The following is a 14,231-nucleotide window of genomic DNA, read 5'->3' on the forward strand; positions in this document are numbered from 1 at the left end:
CTCCTCCCTACCTTTTATCTTAGCCTGCTTGGCTATTCTCTCCTATTCCTGATGAAAGGCTTATGCTCGAAACGTCGAATTCTCTATTCCTGAGATGCTGCCTGGCCTGCTGTGCTTGACCAGCAACACATTTGCAGCGAAGATTACATGGTCACCATCACAAAGACTGCAGACAGAAGACAGATATCAAAATAAATACTTAAACATTTTCTAAACTGTATCTTCCAACCAATTTGAATTCAAATTCGTTCTGAATTCTCTTCCCCTTGGCACAGCAATTCATCATATTCTTTAAACCCAAAAGGTTTTAAATAAAAATTACATTTTTGAAACTTACCATGAGTAATACTGAAAGTGTTATTTTACCTTTGTTTGTTTATCAAAAATTTCTTTGCAGCTGTCGATTTCTGCCTCAAACATTGAGAGAAGGTTGGTATATTTCACAGCAAAAACATTAGCAATGACAGGTCGTCTTTGCAGCACACCAAATATTGACAAAACCTAACAGAGAGAAGATTTTTAATTACAAACTAGAAGTTAATTTCAATTGAAAAAGACATTATATTAGTTGCAACTTTTCTCTATTACTTCATGTACCATCTTCTCAGCCTTAAGGAAAATATTGGCACTGCATCCTGTTTGACCTATCTATCTATTGATACATGGATGAACAGCATGAAATCTAAATATTTTCTCCAAGAAAAGAGACTAGGAACGGTGGGTGAGCAATGGGATCTAAGATTCTAGCAAATCACTCAAGGATAATGCGTAGTTACTAAAGGTACCCAAAACAGATTAGAGAAGTATTAGGGTCTCTTTTAAAGGAACTGGCACATAAACAGAAGGAAGTGCTATTCGTTGCACAGAGCCTTGGCTGAACCTTAGCTGGAGAATGGTATTTGGCTTTGAGAAACATATTTCCTGAAAGATATACAGGCTTTGGTGCAAGTTTAATTCCCTCATGATAAAGGTAAGGCCTTCCCGCCTTCACCACTCACCTGAGGTGCAGTGACCCTCAGATTAAACTCATCAGTCATTGCTAACAAGACAGCAGCCCTATACTCTGGGAGAACTAAAACAATGTTAACCTTACTGGCCTTGGAGAGCTTATAGTACAGATTCACTTGTATTATACCATAGTTTAAAAAGTGTTACAATCTTGGCCAGAGTCCTGAATTGTGTACTTTAAAAATACAAGTCTTAAGAGGATTCTGGGTAATCCAAGATGGAGGACAGGAAAAATTTCTGGCTGCAAGAGCTGCTCCTTTTTTTGAGGTATTTTAGGTGCTGGAGGTGATTTCCTCGAATTCCAGGAGCAGCAATTGCTGCTTTATATGCTGTTGCATTGTTTTGGAACTTTGGGGAAAAAAAGTCAAAACAACAGCAGTTTTAAAAGGGAGAAGAACAGACAAAGGAAGCACATGGCGAGGACAGTGCAGGGGAGGGGGAGAACCTGCACAGTTACTGCCTTTGCTGTTTTTGAATTCATGTGTCGCTGGACATCGGAGTGCATCTGGGAAAATTAACAAACAGTGAATTTCACAACTAATCTTGGAGGAACCGGTTTGGACGAAGTTCACAGCACAGAATCAGATAAGTTAATTGTTGTTTTAAGTCTGTCCAAAAGAAAGGCTGTATTAGTGAGTACAGTGGGTTCTTTCTTGATTATGTGTTTTTGGAGATAAGTCTCTTGATTAAATTTAAAATATAAGCCATAGCTATTAACTTAACCTGGTGCAGTGTTTTAGATTAGATTACTTACAGTGTGGAAACAGGCCCTTCGGCCCAACAAGTCCACACCGACCCGCCAAAGCGCAACCCACCCATACCCCTACATATACCCCTTACCTAACACTACTGGCAATTTAGCATGGCCAACACACCTGACCTGCACATCTTTGGACTGTGGGAGGAAACCGGAGCACCCGGAGGAAACCCACGGGGAAAACATGCAAACTCCACAGTCTGTCGCCTGAGTCAGGAATTGAACCCGGGTCTCAGGCGCTGTGAGGCAGCAGTGCTAACCACTGTGCCACCATGCCACCCACAAAATAAGACGGTGTTATTTTCTGGGTCTGTAGGTTGTGAAGGAGCAAAAATGGCCTTTACAGTGATATGTACTTCTTGTCAGATGTGGGAGTTTAAAGAGCGTTTAAGGGTTACTGCGGATCATATCTGCCATAAATGCTGTTGGATGCAAATCTTATCAGATCGAGTGGATCGGTTGGAGAGACAGATAGAAGCAATGAGGAATTTGCAACAGCAACAGTAAGTGATGGATGGCAGTTATAGGAAGGGGGGAAAGTCTCAGATACAGTCACATAGGTGGGTTAACTCCAGGAAGGGTAAGAGAGGTAGACACCTAGGGCAGGAGTCCTTTGTGGATGTATCCATTTCAAACAGGTATGCTGTTTTGGAAAATGTAGGGGGTGATGGATTCTCAGGGGAACGTAGCACGAACAGCCAAGTTTCTGGTATTGAGACTGGCTCTAATGCAACGATGGGTACGTCAGCTTCCAAGAGATCAATTCTGTTAGGGGATTCTGTAGTCTGAGGTACAGACAGACTATTCTGTGGCCAGCAGAAAAAAAGCAGAATGGTGTATTGTTTCGCTGGTGCCAGGATCAAAGATGTCTCAGAGGGTGCAGAATGTTCTCATGGGGGAAGAGGGGCCAGCAAGAGGTCATAGTTTTTCATTGGTTCCAATGTGGACAAAGGGAAAAGGTTGAGATTCTGAAGGGAGATTATAGAGAGTTAGGCAGAAATTTAAAAAGGAGGTCCTCAAGGGTAGTAATATCTGGATTAGCTAGTCAGGGCAGGAATAGGAGGATAGAGCAGATGAATGCATGGTTGAGTAGCTGGTGTATGGGAGAAGGATTCTCATTATTGGATCATTGGAATCCCTTTTGGGGTAGAAAAGTGACCTGTACAAGGAGGACCGATTGCACCTAAATTGGAAGGGGACTAATATACTGGCAGGGAAATTTGCTAGAGCTACTTGGGAGGATTTAAATTAGTATGGTGGGACTCAGGGAGATCATGAGGAAAGAGATCAACCTGAGACTGGTAGAGTTGAGAATAGAAGTGAGTCAAACAGTCAGGGCAGGCAGGGACAAGGTAGGACTAATAAATTAAACTGCATTTATTTCAATGCAAGGGGCCTAACAGGGAAGGCAGATGAACTCAGGGCATGATTAGGAACATGGGACTGGGATATCATAGCAATTACAGAAACATGGCTCAGGGATGGGCAGGACTGGCAGCTTAATGTTCCAGGATACAAATGCTACAGGAAGGATAGAAAGGGAGGCGAGAGAGGACGGGGAGTGGCATTTTTGATAAAGGATGGCATTACAGCTATGCTGAGGGAGGACATTCCCGGAAATACATCCAGAGAAGTTATTTGGGTGGAACTGAGAAATACGAAAGGGATGATAACCTTACTGGGATTGTATTATAGACCCCTCAAATAGTCAGAGGGAAATTGAGAAACAAACTTGTAAGGAGAGGTCATCTATCTGTAAGAATAATAGGGTAGTTATGGTAGGGGATTTTAACTTTCCAAACATCAACTGGGACTGCCATAGTGTTAAAGGTTTAGATGGAGAGGCATTTCTTAAGTGTGTACAAGACAATTTTCTGATTCAGTATGTGGATGTACCTACTAGAGAAGGTGCAAAACTTGACCTACTCTTGGGAAATAAGGCAGGTCAGGTGACTGAGGTGTCAGTGGGGGAGCACTTTGGGGCCAGCGACCATAATTCTATTCGTTTTAAAATAGTGATGGAAAAGGATAGACCAGATCTAAAAGTTGAAGTTCTAAATTGGAGAAAGGCCAATTTTGGCGGTATTAAGCAAGAACTTTCGAAAGCGGATTGGACCCAGATATTCGCAGGTAAAGGGACAGCTAGAAAATGGGAAACCTTCAGAAATGAGATAACAAGAATCCAGAGAAAATATATTCCTGTCAGGGTGAAAGGGAAGGCTGGTAGGTATACGGAATGCTGGATGACTAAAGAAATTGAGGGTTTGGTTAAGAAAAAGAAGGAAGCATATGTCATGGAATAGACAGGATAGATCAAGTGAATCCTTAGAAGAGTATAAAGGAAGTAGGAGTATACTTAAAAGGGAAATCAGGAGAGCAAAAAGGGGACATGAGATAACTTTGGCAAACAGAATTAAGGAGAATACAAAGGGTTTTTACAAATATATTAAGGACAAAAGGGTAACTAGGGAGAGAATAGAGCCCCTCAAAGATCAGCAAGGTGGCCATTGTGTGGAGCCACAGAAAATGGGGGCGATATTAAATGAATATTTTGCATCAGTATTTACTGTGGAAAAGGATATGGAAGATATAGACTGTAGGGAAATAGATGGTAACATCTTGCAAAATGTCCAGATTACAGAGGAGGAAGTACTGGATGTCTTGAAACAGTTAAAGGTGGATAAATCCCCAGGACCTATCAGGTGTACCCGAGAACTCTGTGGGAAGCTAGAGAAGTGATTGCTGAGCCTCTTGCTGAGATATTTGTATCATTGATAGTCACAGGTGAGGTACCAGAAGACTGGAGGTTGGCAAATGTGGTGCCACTGTTTAAGAAGGGGGGTAATGACAAGTCAGGGAACTACAGACGGGTGAGCCTGACCTCAGTGGTGGGCAAGTGGATGGACAGGATGTACATGTATTTGGAAAGGCATTGTCCGTGGGAAATCATGTCTCACAAACTTGATTGAGTTTTTTGAAGAAATAACAAAAAAGATTGAAGAGGGCAGAGCGGTAGATGTGATCTATATGGACTTCAGTAAGAAGTTCGACAATGTTCCCCATGGGAGATTGATTAGCAAGGTTATATCTCATGGAATACAGGGAGAACTAGCCACTTGGATACAGAACTGGCTCAAAGGTAGAAGACAGGGTGTGGTGGTGGAGGGTTGTTTTTCATACTGGAGGCCTGTGACCAGTGGAGTGCCACAAGGATAGGCGCTGGGTCCTCTACTTTTTGTAATTTACGTAAGTGATTTGGATGCGAGCATAAGAGGTACAGTTAGTAAGTTTGCAGATGACACCAAAATTGAAGGTGTAGTGGACAGCGAAGAGGGTTACCTCAGATTACAACAGGATCTGGACCAGATGGTCCTATGGGCTGAGAAGTGGCAGATGGAGTTTAATTCAGATAAATGTGAGGTGCTGCATATTGGGAAAGCAAATCTTAGCAGGACTTATACACGTAATGATTAGGTCCTAGGGAGTGTTGCTGAACAAAGAGACCTTGGAGTGCAGGTTCATAGCTCCTTCAAAGTGGAGTCGCAAGTAGATAGGATAGTGGAGAAGACGTTTGGTATGCTTTCCTTTATTGGTCAGAGTATTGAATACAGGAGTTGGGAGGTCATGTTGCAGCTGTACAGGACATTGGTTAGGCCACTGTTGGAATATTGCATGCTATTCTGGTCTCCTTCCTATCGGAAAGATGTTGTGAAACTTGAAAGGGTTCAGAAAAGATTTACAAGGATGTTGCCAGGATTGGAGTATTTGAGCTACAGGGAGAGGCTGAACAGGCTGGGGCTGTTTTCCCTGGAGCATCAGTGGCTGAGGGGTGACCTTGCAGAGTTTACAAAATTATGAGGGGCATGGATAGGATAAATAGACAAAGTCTTTTTCCTGGGGTCGGGGTGTCCAGAACTAGAGGGCATAGGGTTAGGGTGAGGGGGCAAGATATAAAAGAGACCTAAGGGGCAACTTTTTCACGCAGAGGGTGGTACGTGTATGGAATGAGCTGCCAGAGGATGTGGTGAAGGCTGGTACAATTGAAACATTTAAGAGGCATTTGGATGGGTATATGAATCGGAAGGGTTTGGAGGGATATGGGCCTGATGCTGGCATGTGGGACTAGATTGGGTTGGAATATCGGTCGGCATGGACGGGTTGGAACAAAATGGTCTGTTTCTATGCTGTACATCTCTATGACTGTAAAAGCGTGAGATTCAAGACACTTACTAAGAAAATAAAACGACCGATCACAATTTTGTACAAAGCAACAATAAACTCTACTGCACAACATTAGAATAGTAATGCATTCTACAAGTCTGGCACCCAGAATTAACGTGGTAAATATGGCTGAAAGACTGATGAGGGATCATAGCAAATCTCCACATATTAATGCAAGCGGGGGTAATTAAATCTCATTAAAAAAGGGTTACAATCTTCAGTTCCATTGACCTGTCCTTGAAACTCCCTCTCAAGTGAAGGTTCATCATGCACTATCTCAACGATTGCTCCCATTCTGGTTAATCACCTGTTTGTCCTTAGCCTACAATCCCCAGTTCAAGATATTGTACTTCTTCACACATTACTCCAGTTTTTCAATGGTGAGCTTGACCAAGTTGATACTACTCCTGCCATTTTTCTTTGCCATAATCTAGCTCCGTTGGATCCACCAAACGCTACTCATGGGCTTTTCAGCACTCCTTTCGGTTACACTGAAGTGCTGATCCATGCAGACTTACCATCAAACTCTTTCTTATTAGTGAATTTTACAATTGAGCAATTCTTGGAATTGAGTGTAACCTGAAAGTTGCATTTTTTCAAACTGATGGAAATGGGTTTCATTACAAAGGGTTAAATTAAGTCACAGTAAATAAATTTGGTACCTATTCCCTCAAGTTTAGAAATTTGAAAAGTATTTTAACCAATACATAAGCTTAGCAAATTATCATGGAATGTAGAACAAAGTTACAAATCATCCATGACTTAGCTGAATTTGCAGAAAATGATTGAGGATCTGAATAGTTTGTTTCAGTTACATCTGAACAACTTTCCTTAATTTAGTTAAGAATAATTTTGATTTCTCCTTTTGAGAGAGTTCAAATGACATTTCTGAAACTGCAAGCTGTCAACTTGGTTCTTCTGGTAGACAGACCAGCGCTCTAACAGGATCATCACAATACAAAATAAAAATTGAAAGTTCTAAGGATCAATTGACCCAAAACGTTAATTCTGATTTCTCTCCACAGATGCTGCCAGACCTGCTGAACTTTTCCAGCAAGCTCTATTTTTTATTCATCACAATATTATGCATTGATGTTACATTAAAATAACAATTTTAAAACTAGGGTTTTCAACACCAACAGGGCAGTTAAACAAAAAACGGACCATTCTGACTGTGACAGATCTTTGCTAAAGTAATTCAAAGCTAATTACACTCCCTCATGATCTCCATATAAATCCTCATCCTGACTTACAATATTTAAGTAATTTTTCCTTAAAGATAGAATTCTATTTGTCTCAACCAGCAGCTGCAGCAAAAATTTTCTACAAAGATAAAGTTGGTCACTTAACAGATAAATGCTTTGCCCCTTTTATTTTACATCTTGCATTTGAAACCAAAATATACATTTACTATTTTTAAGGTCCACCTAGTAATTTATGATACAACTATTTCAAAAATACTAAATGAAGCTTTTTTTTTACATCCTAGCCACAGCAATGCACAATTAGTACCTTAAAAGCCGATTCCAGAGATTCTGAATTCTGAAATGCAAGATTCAGCACTGAGCCTAATCGTTTGTCAAAATCAAGTAACTGATCCATGAATTTGCTGTGATCCGACAAAAATTCCTACAGAGATTGCAGTAGATATTTTTAGATTTGTGAATAATCTAGCACTGATATAATATAATTTTCACATATTGACAAACCTATTTTCAAAAGAAATTCTCTGAAAATGAAATTAGTTTTTAAAAACTAAAATTAACATTAGCAGTATTGGAATGTTTTCAAATTAATTTTAGAATATAAATTTCATTTTATGACATGCAAATGAAAGCAGATATCAATGTCCACTGTTTCATAATAGTTATACCTTGTTGTTGTAATCAAGTGGATCATACTTGCTTTCTCCAAATACTCGCCAACGTTCCTGAAATTCTTCACTGATACCATATATTATTTCACTGAAAGCTTTTCCTTTGAAACCTCCTATTTCAATTCTCTCCAGTTTAAAAAAGTCCATAGCTGTATTAAACAGTTCCTGAAAACAAATTAATATTGGGCAAGTAACATTTTAGCATGTCAATATCATGTGTTTGGTTTTTTTTAGAAGCTTTAAGCACAATACGAAAGTTGAAGGGTAACCAGTGTTTTATAATAATATAGCACAATTTCCTTGCTTTTGCAGTTTACAACTTGTAAGGGGATTAAATCAGTTTCTTTGTCTTCATTTTTAAATCCCAAATATTTAAATAATAATGGCCAGGGTTTTACAGGATTTGAGCTGAAGCGGGAAATAGGGGTGAAGGAAGGCATGTATAATAGCTCAGATGGTGGCAGATGATGTGCCCATCTCCTTCCCACCTCTGCTGGCATTTTAACAAATGGGTGGAAGGTGACAGACTGATATCTTATCAGTGTCGAGAGTGTGGTGTTGAAAAAGCACAAAAAGTCAGGCAGCATCCAAGGAACAGGAGAATCAACGGTTCGGGTAAAAGCCCTTCATCACAAATCACTTATCAGTGGCAGATGTGCATTCTACCACCTAAGGCGGCAAACAGAGACCCTTATTATTATGCATCCTCCGGCCCACAGTAGGCCTCTCTGTGGTGGGATGGGCTAACGAATTTTAAGATCACCTCTCCCATTTCACCTGATGTGCCTTGTTGAGCCCGAAAAATTTAACTCAATTCTGGGGCTTCCTGCAAGTTTGGCAAAGGCCTTCCACAATTGCTCCCAGTGGCAATGTTGAGACAGAAGAGGAATCTGTATTCTAAATGGTTGGCAGCATGTTTTAAGAGAGGAACGTTTTCCTTTAATGGGCAGCAGCCTGACAGAGGAAATTAGTTGCTCAAGTCTAGTAAAATACAAATTGAAGTTTCCATTCATGTATTTTACAAGCAGGGATCTCCCAAATTTCTAGCAAGTGGTCAGGGTCTCACCATCCTGTAACATCATGGCCACGTGTGAATATGAATAAATTATAGTTTGGAAATTACTGTAGAGACTGTGAGAAGAAATGTTAGCCAAAATCTGCTAATTGCAAAATGCTGGGCTAAGGACCGAGATGTCCAATGTTAAAAAAACTTGTGCGTAATAATATACCACACAATACAAGAGTCATTTCAGTTTAAGATGCCTCCAAGATTATCATGAACTAATTTGCTGATATTTATTTTATTGATACATTTGCTGGTGTTGCAAGGACAGGAGTTTCTCTTTGATTAGGGAATAAAGTGCACATATTTGAAGTAACTCCAATTGGTAATGCAGCATTTTAAATAATTCTGTAGTGTAAGCTGCATGTTTCAGCTGTTCACTATCAAACAATGATGAGCAGAACTGGTTAGACACAATGGGAGCATAAAGTGTGGTGAGGCCTGAGCATGACAAAGTACAAATGCTCACATCTGAATTTAGTGCAGATTGAAATTCTTTGCCAGGAGGAAGAAGGTGCTGCTTTTTTTAGTATCAGTTTCTTAGCCATGAGAAGCTGATGGTGTTAATTAAGTGAGCAAGTAGGTGATGACTTGATAGGTTTTAAGATTTAATTCCTCTAAACGTGTGTCTATCTAATCAGATTCAAGCATTGCCTTAAATGCGACGGGAAGGCAATCAGAGATTAGATCTAAGCTCTGCAGTCCTACCCAATCCAGTTATGAATATTGGGGTGGACAATTAAACATCAAGATGGAGGCTAGCACACGAGTACAAATGACAAGACTGAAGTATTTGCACCAATCTATAGCCAGATGTGGCGGGTGGTTGATCCATCCACCATCAGAATGCAACTAATTAAATTCTCTCCACGTCCTCAACAAATGGCTAAAGACACAGCATAAAAATCTATGAGCGCTAACAACATTCCAGCAATACCATTGAAGATGCATGTTCCAGAACTAGCTGTGCCTAAGTGAAGTTTTTCTTGTACAGCAACCACGAAGGTATTTACCCACAGTGTTGGAAATTCCCAAGTGCCCTGAGCACAAATGGTAGGACAAATTACTGCTCTATCAGTCTACTCTCAATCATCAGCAAAGTGGTCCAACTAGGTATCTTCAAAGTAGGTAGAATAAATTTAGAGCATCTGTCGAGGGAGTATGAGCAGCTAAGGAATTAACTTAAAGTAGAATCACAAATGTAATGATCTCTGAATTACTATCAGAGGCGCAAGAAAACTGATATAGGGTAAACGGGCATACACAGTCGAACGTGTGGCTCAAAGACTGGTGGAGAAGAGATAGGTTTTGAAATCATGGCATATGAGCAGCAGTATTGAAGAAAGAAAGAGCATAGCCATCCCTATAGCATTCATCCGACCTGGACTGTGTCACAGGTCTAGCAAATCACCTTATTAGGTCTATTACAGAGCATTAAACTAAATAGTGTAGGGTGCTGGGGAAATACTGAACATATGAATTAGAATCAGAAGTAGACTACTCAGTGCCAAGAGTCTGCTCTGCATTTAATAAGATCACAGCTGATATGTTTATGGTTCTAATTCCACATTCCCATCAATCCCAATAAGTCTGATTTCTCCGCATAATAAGAATGTAGCCACCTCTGTCTTAACAAAAATAGTGACTCTGCTCCACTGCCTTGAGGCAGGGAATTCCAAAGTCACACAACCTTCAGAGGGAAAAACATTCTCTTCACCTCAAACCTGGCAGGACAACCCCTAACTTAAAGCAGTGTCCCCTAATTACGCACTGACCCATAAGAGTAAACATTCTTCCTACGTCCACCTTGTCAAGACCATATCTTACACACTTCAAACAAGTTACCCATCAATCTTTGAGAATCCAGTAAAAACAAGCCCATCCTGTTCAACTTTTCCTCATAAGATAACCCACTCTTTCCAGATATCAATCTAGTAAAAGTCTTCTGAATCACCTGCAATATATTTACATCTTTCTTTAAATAAGGAGACCAAACTGCATGTAGTATGTCTGATGTGGTCTCACTAACACACTGTATAACTGAAGAATATTTATGTTTACATTCAGTTCATCTCATAGTATCAAGGATAGCCTTTGTGACTATATGCTGCACCTACATTCTAATTTTTTGTGACTCATATCATTTAGGTTCCTTTGCAATCAGATTTCTGCAATTTTTCTCAGTGTAACACTCTGCTTTTTAAAAAAAATATTGTTTCCATCCAAGCAAGGTAAGGAAAAGCCAGAGAACTGCAGACCAGTGAGCCAGACATCAGTGGTGGACAAATTGTTGAAAGGAATCCTTAGGGACAGGATTTACATATATTTGGAAAGGCAAAGACAGATTAAGGATAGTCAATATGGTTTTGTGTGTGAAGAAGTCAAGAAGAGGATTGTTGAGGACAGAGCGGTGGATGTGATTGATATGAATTTCAGCAAGGTGTTCAACAAGGTTCCTCATAGTGTACTGGTTAGCAAGGTTAGACCACATAGAATAGAAGGAGCAGTAGCCACTTGGATACAGAACTGGCTCAAAAGGTAGAAGACAAAGGGTGGTGGTGGAAGTTTGCTTTTCAGACTGGAGGCCTGTGACCAGTGGTGTGCTACAAGGATCGATGCTGGGCCCACTGCTTTTAGTCATTCATATAAACGTTTTTAGATGTGAACATATGAGGTGTGGTTGCAGATTACACCAAAATTGGAGGTGTGGTGCACAGCGAAAAAGTTACCTCAAAATACAATGGGAACTTGATCAGATGGGCAATGGGCCAAGGAGTGACAGACAGAGTTTGATTTAGATAAATATGAAGTACTGCATTTTGGAAAGGCAAATCAGGGCAGGACTTGTACACTTAATGGTGACTCTGCCTTCACTGCCTTGAGGCAGGGAATTCCAAAGTCATACAACCTTCAGAGGGAAAAACATTCTCTTCACCGTGGAGTGCAGATTCATAGTTCATTGAAAATTGAGTCGCAGGTAGATAGGATAGTGAAGGCAACATTTGGTATGCTTTCCTTTATTGTTGACAGCATGGAGCAAAGGAGTTGGGAGGTCATGTTGTGGTTGTACAGGAAAGTGGTTAGGCCATTTTTGGAATATTGTGTGCAATTCTGGTCTCCCTCCAATTGAAAGCACGTTGTGAAATTTGAATGGGTTTGAAACGATTTGCAAGGATGTTGCCAGGGATGGAGGGTTTGAACTATAGGGAGAGGCTGAATAGGCTGGGGTTACTTTTCCTGGAGAAGCAGAGGCTGAATGATGACCTTGTAGAGGTTTATAAAGTCATGAGTGGAACGGATAGGGTAAACAGACAAATCTTTTTTCCCCAGAGTGGGGAAGTCCAAAACTAGAAGGCATAGGTTTAAGGTGAGAGGGGCAAGATTTAAATAGGGATTTGAGGAGCAACTTTTCCAAGCAGAAGGTGGTGCATATATGGAATGAGTTTCCAAGGAAGTGGTAGAAGCTTGTACAATTACTAAATTTAAAAGGCATCTGGATAGGTATTGAATCGGAAGGATTAAGAGGGATACAGGCCAAATGGCACTAGATTAATTTAGGATATCTGGTCGACATGGACAAGTTGAACCAAATGATCTGTTTCCACACTGTACAACACTATGACTCTAGGTAAACAGCTTCACATTTTCCCACATTAGCCTTCACTCAATCATTGCACACCCTCAATCTACATCACCATCCTCCCAAGCATACATAACTTTGTCCCCTTCCCTTGGAACAAGCCAGGCACAAACCCCTTAGTGTATGCTCTGCCTTCAAGCTTTTCTGATCAGAGTTGTGCCATTCTTTTATGACTCTATTGGCTGCTACTTACCAAGTCAGACCACAGAAGGATACTGAAGCATTTCCTGCATTTGACTCAAGTCCTGCTAACCACACTGCAGCTGCTGACATCTCTTTCAACCTCTAGCCATGCATTTGTGAGTCTGACAGAAGACTACTGTTATTAACATCCAGAAATGAAGTGTTCCTGGAACCTGTCTACTATCATCTCCAAGGAGGTGTTCATGAATCAAGTGACCACCCTAGTTAGAAAAGCTGTTTTCTCATTGATTGAAAGCCTGTTCCATTGGGCTTTTCACTCACTGGCTGCATCCTCTTTGCAGACTCACCAACATCTTTCAAATGCTCCTTCCAGCATTCACATCCTGATTGAGAAGGCAATCCTCCCACAAAATATCCTCCCACAAAATGCAGTGCATTCTAACCTCAAGAACATTGGAACTGTAAAATGGTCCCAATGTTGGATTACCAATGAATTTGGCGAAATGCAGCTCGGTGAGTCAGGGGATTGCAATTTCAGGCCATATAAACTGGGTTATGAACAATCAGCAGTAGTAGACCACAACCTAGCATATTAGCTCATATGGGAGGGTAGAATGTTGGCAGGAACGTAACAATAAATAATACAAATCAGTAGACCACGTTCAGCAACATAACAGGTGATATACACCTTTTTCGAACTGTGTTACACTGTAAACAATGAAGCATGTTGAGCTCTGCTATGTGCCAATGTAAGGTTTGTGGTGGCCAGTTAGTATGGAGTTCAAATCCCTTGAAATTCGGATAATCTATATCAATAAAGCTAAAATTAGCTTTCAGTCCTAAAATTGTAATGAAATAATTAGGACTGAATAGATTTTACACTTTATATCTCAGCAAGTCGTACAATGACAGAAGCAAAATAACACATTTAGTTGCTGCACAGTTTTACATACCTCAATTTTTAACAAACAGGCAAAAAATCTATCAAAACGAGCAAAGACCATTTGGGTAGGGAAGTCCCAATGTTTCACTTCCATGGTGTTACTGTAATACCGAGAAATGTTTAATCTGTGTTGATGGAAACAGTTCTTAAAGCTTTCCAATATGTGAATGGCAAGTTGCACCTTCTCCAATGCTTCTTCTGTCTCAACTTTAAAAATCTCTTCAGGAACTAGATAGTTTAATGCCTATTGAAAAAATATTATAAATACAAAAAAATTGAAAAAAGTGATGTGAACAAATATCTTTCTGCATATATTTTATATTTATACATAGACATGTAAAGACTGCAATACTAGACTCGTGAACTAAAATGTTTTGTAACAAGGTATTTTATTACCTTCCAACCAACCTACAATTTTTAAAGACATCTGCTTTGAAGAGCTCTGCCTCACATCTACGGAGATGTAGAGGTGGCTGGAAGAAGATGGAGAGGGAGGACTGAGAGGGAAGACCTCTTTGATGGAAATGCGTAAAGTCCAATGGTGGGTCATAAGGGTGAGGAAAACAAATGTGCAGGGTA

General features: G+C 40.3%; 1 protein-coding gene across 1 annotated transcript in view; it reads right to left on the bottom strand.

The window, feature by feature from the left end:
- Window positions 1–14,231, bottom strand: part of dnah9l (dynein, axonemal, heavy polypeptide 9 like) — a 429,781-nt gene that overhangs the window by 385,333 nt on the left and 30,217 nt on the right. The window contains exons 8-11 of the mRNA XM_060828114.1: window positions 13,663–13,896; window positions 7,860–8,027; window positions 7,499–7,615; window positions 367–501 (exon numbers count right to left, since the gene is read on the bottom strand). Of these exons, the coding sequence (XP_060684097.1) occupies window positions 367–501; window positions 7,499–7,615; window positions 7,860–8,027; window positions 13,663–13,896 (654 nt within the window). The remainder of the gene's footprint in view (window positions 1–366; window positions 502–7,498; window positions 7,616–7,859; window positions 8,028–13,662; window positions 13,897–14,231) is intronic.

The sequence above is a fragment of the Hemiscyllium ocellatum genome, chromosome 7 (genome assembly GCF_020745735.1).
Source record: "Hemiscyllium ocellatum isolate sHemOce1 chromosome 7, sHemOce1.pat.X.cur, whole genome shotgun sequence".
Taxonomy (NCBI): domain Eukaryota; kingdom Metazoa; phylum Chordata; class Chondrichthyes; order Orectolobiformes; family Hemiscylliidae; genus Hemiscyllium; species Hemiscyllium ocellatum.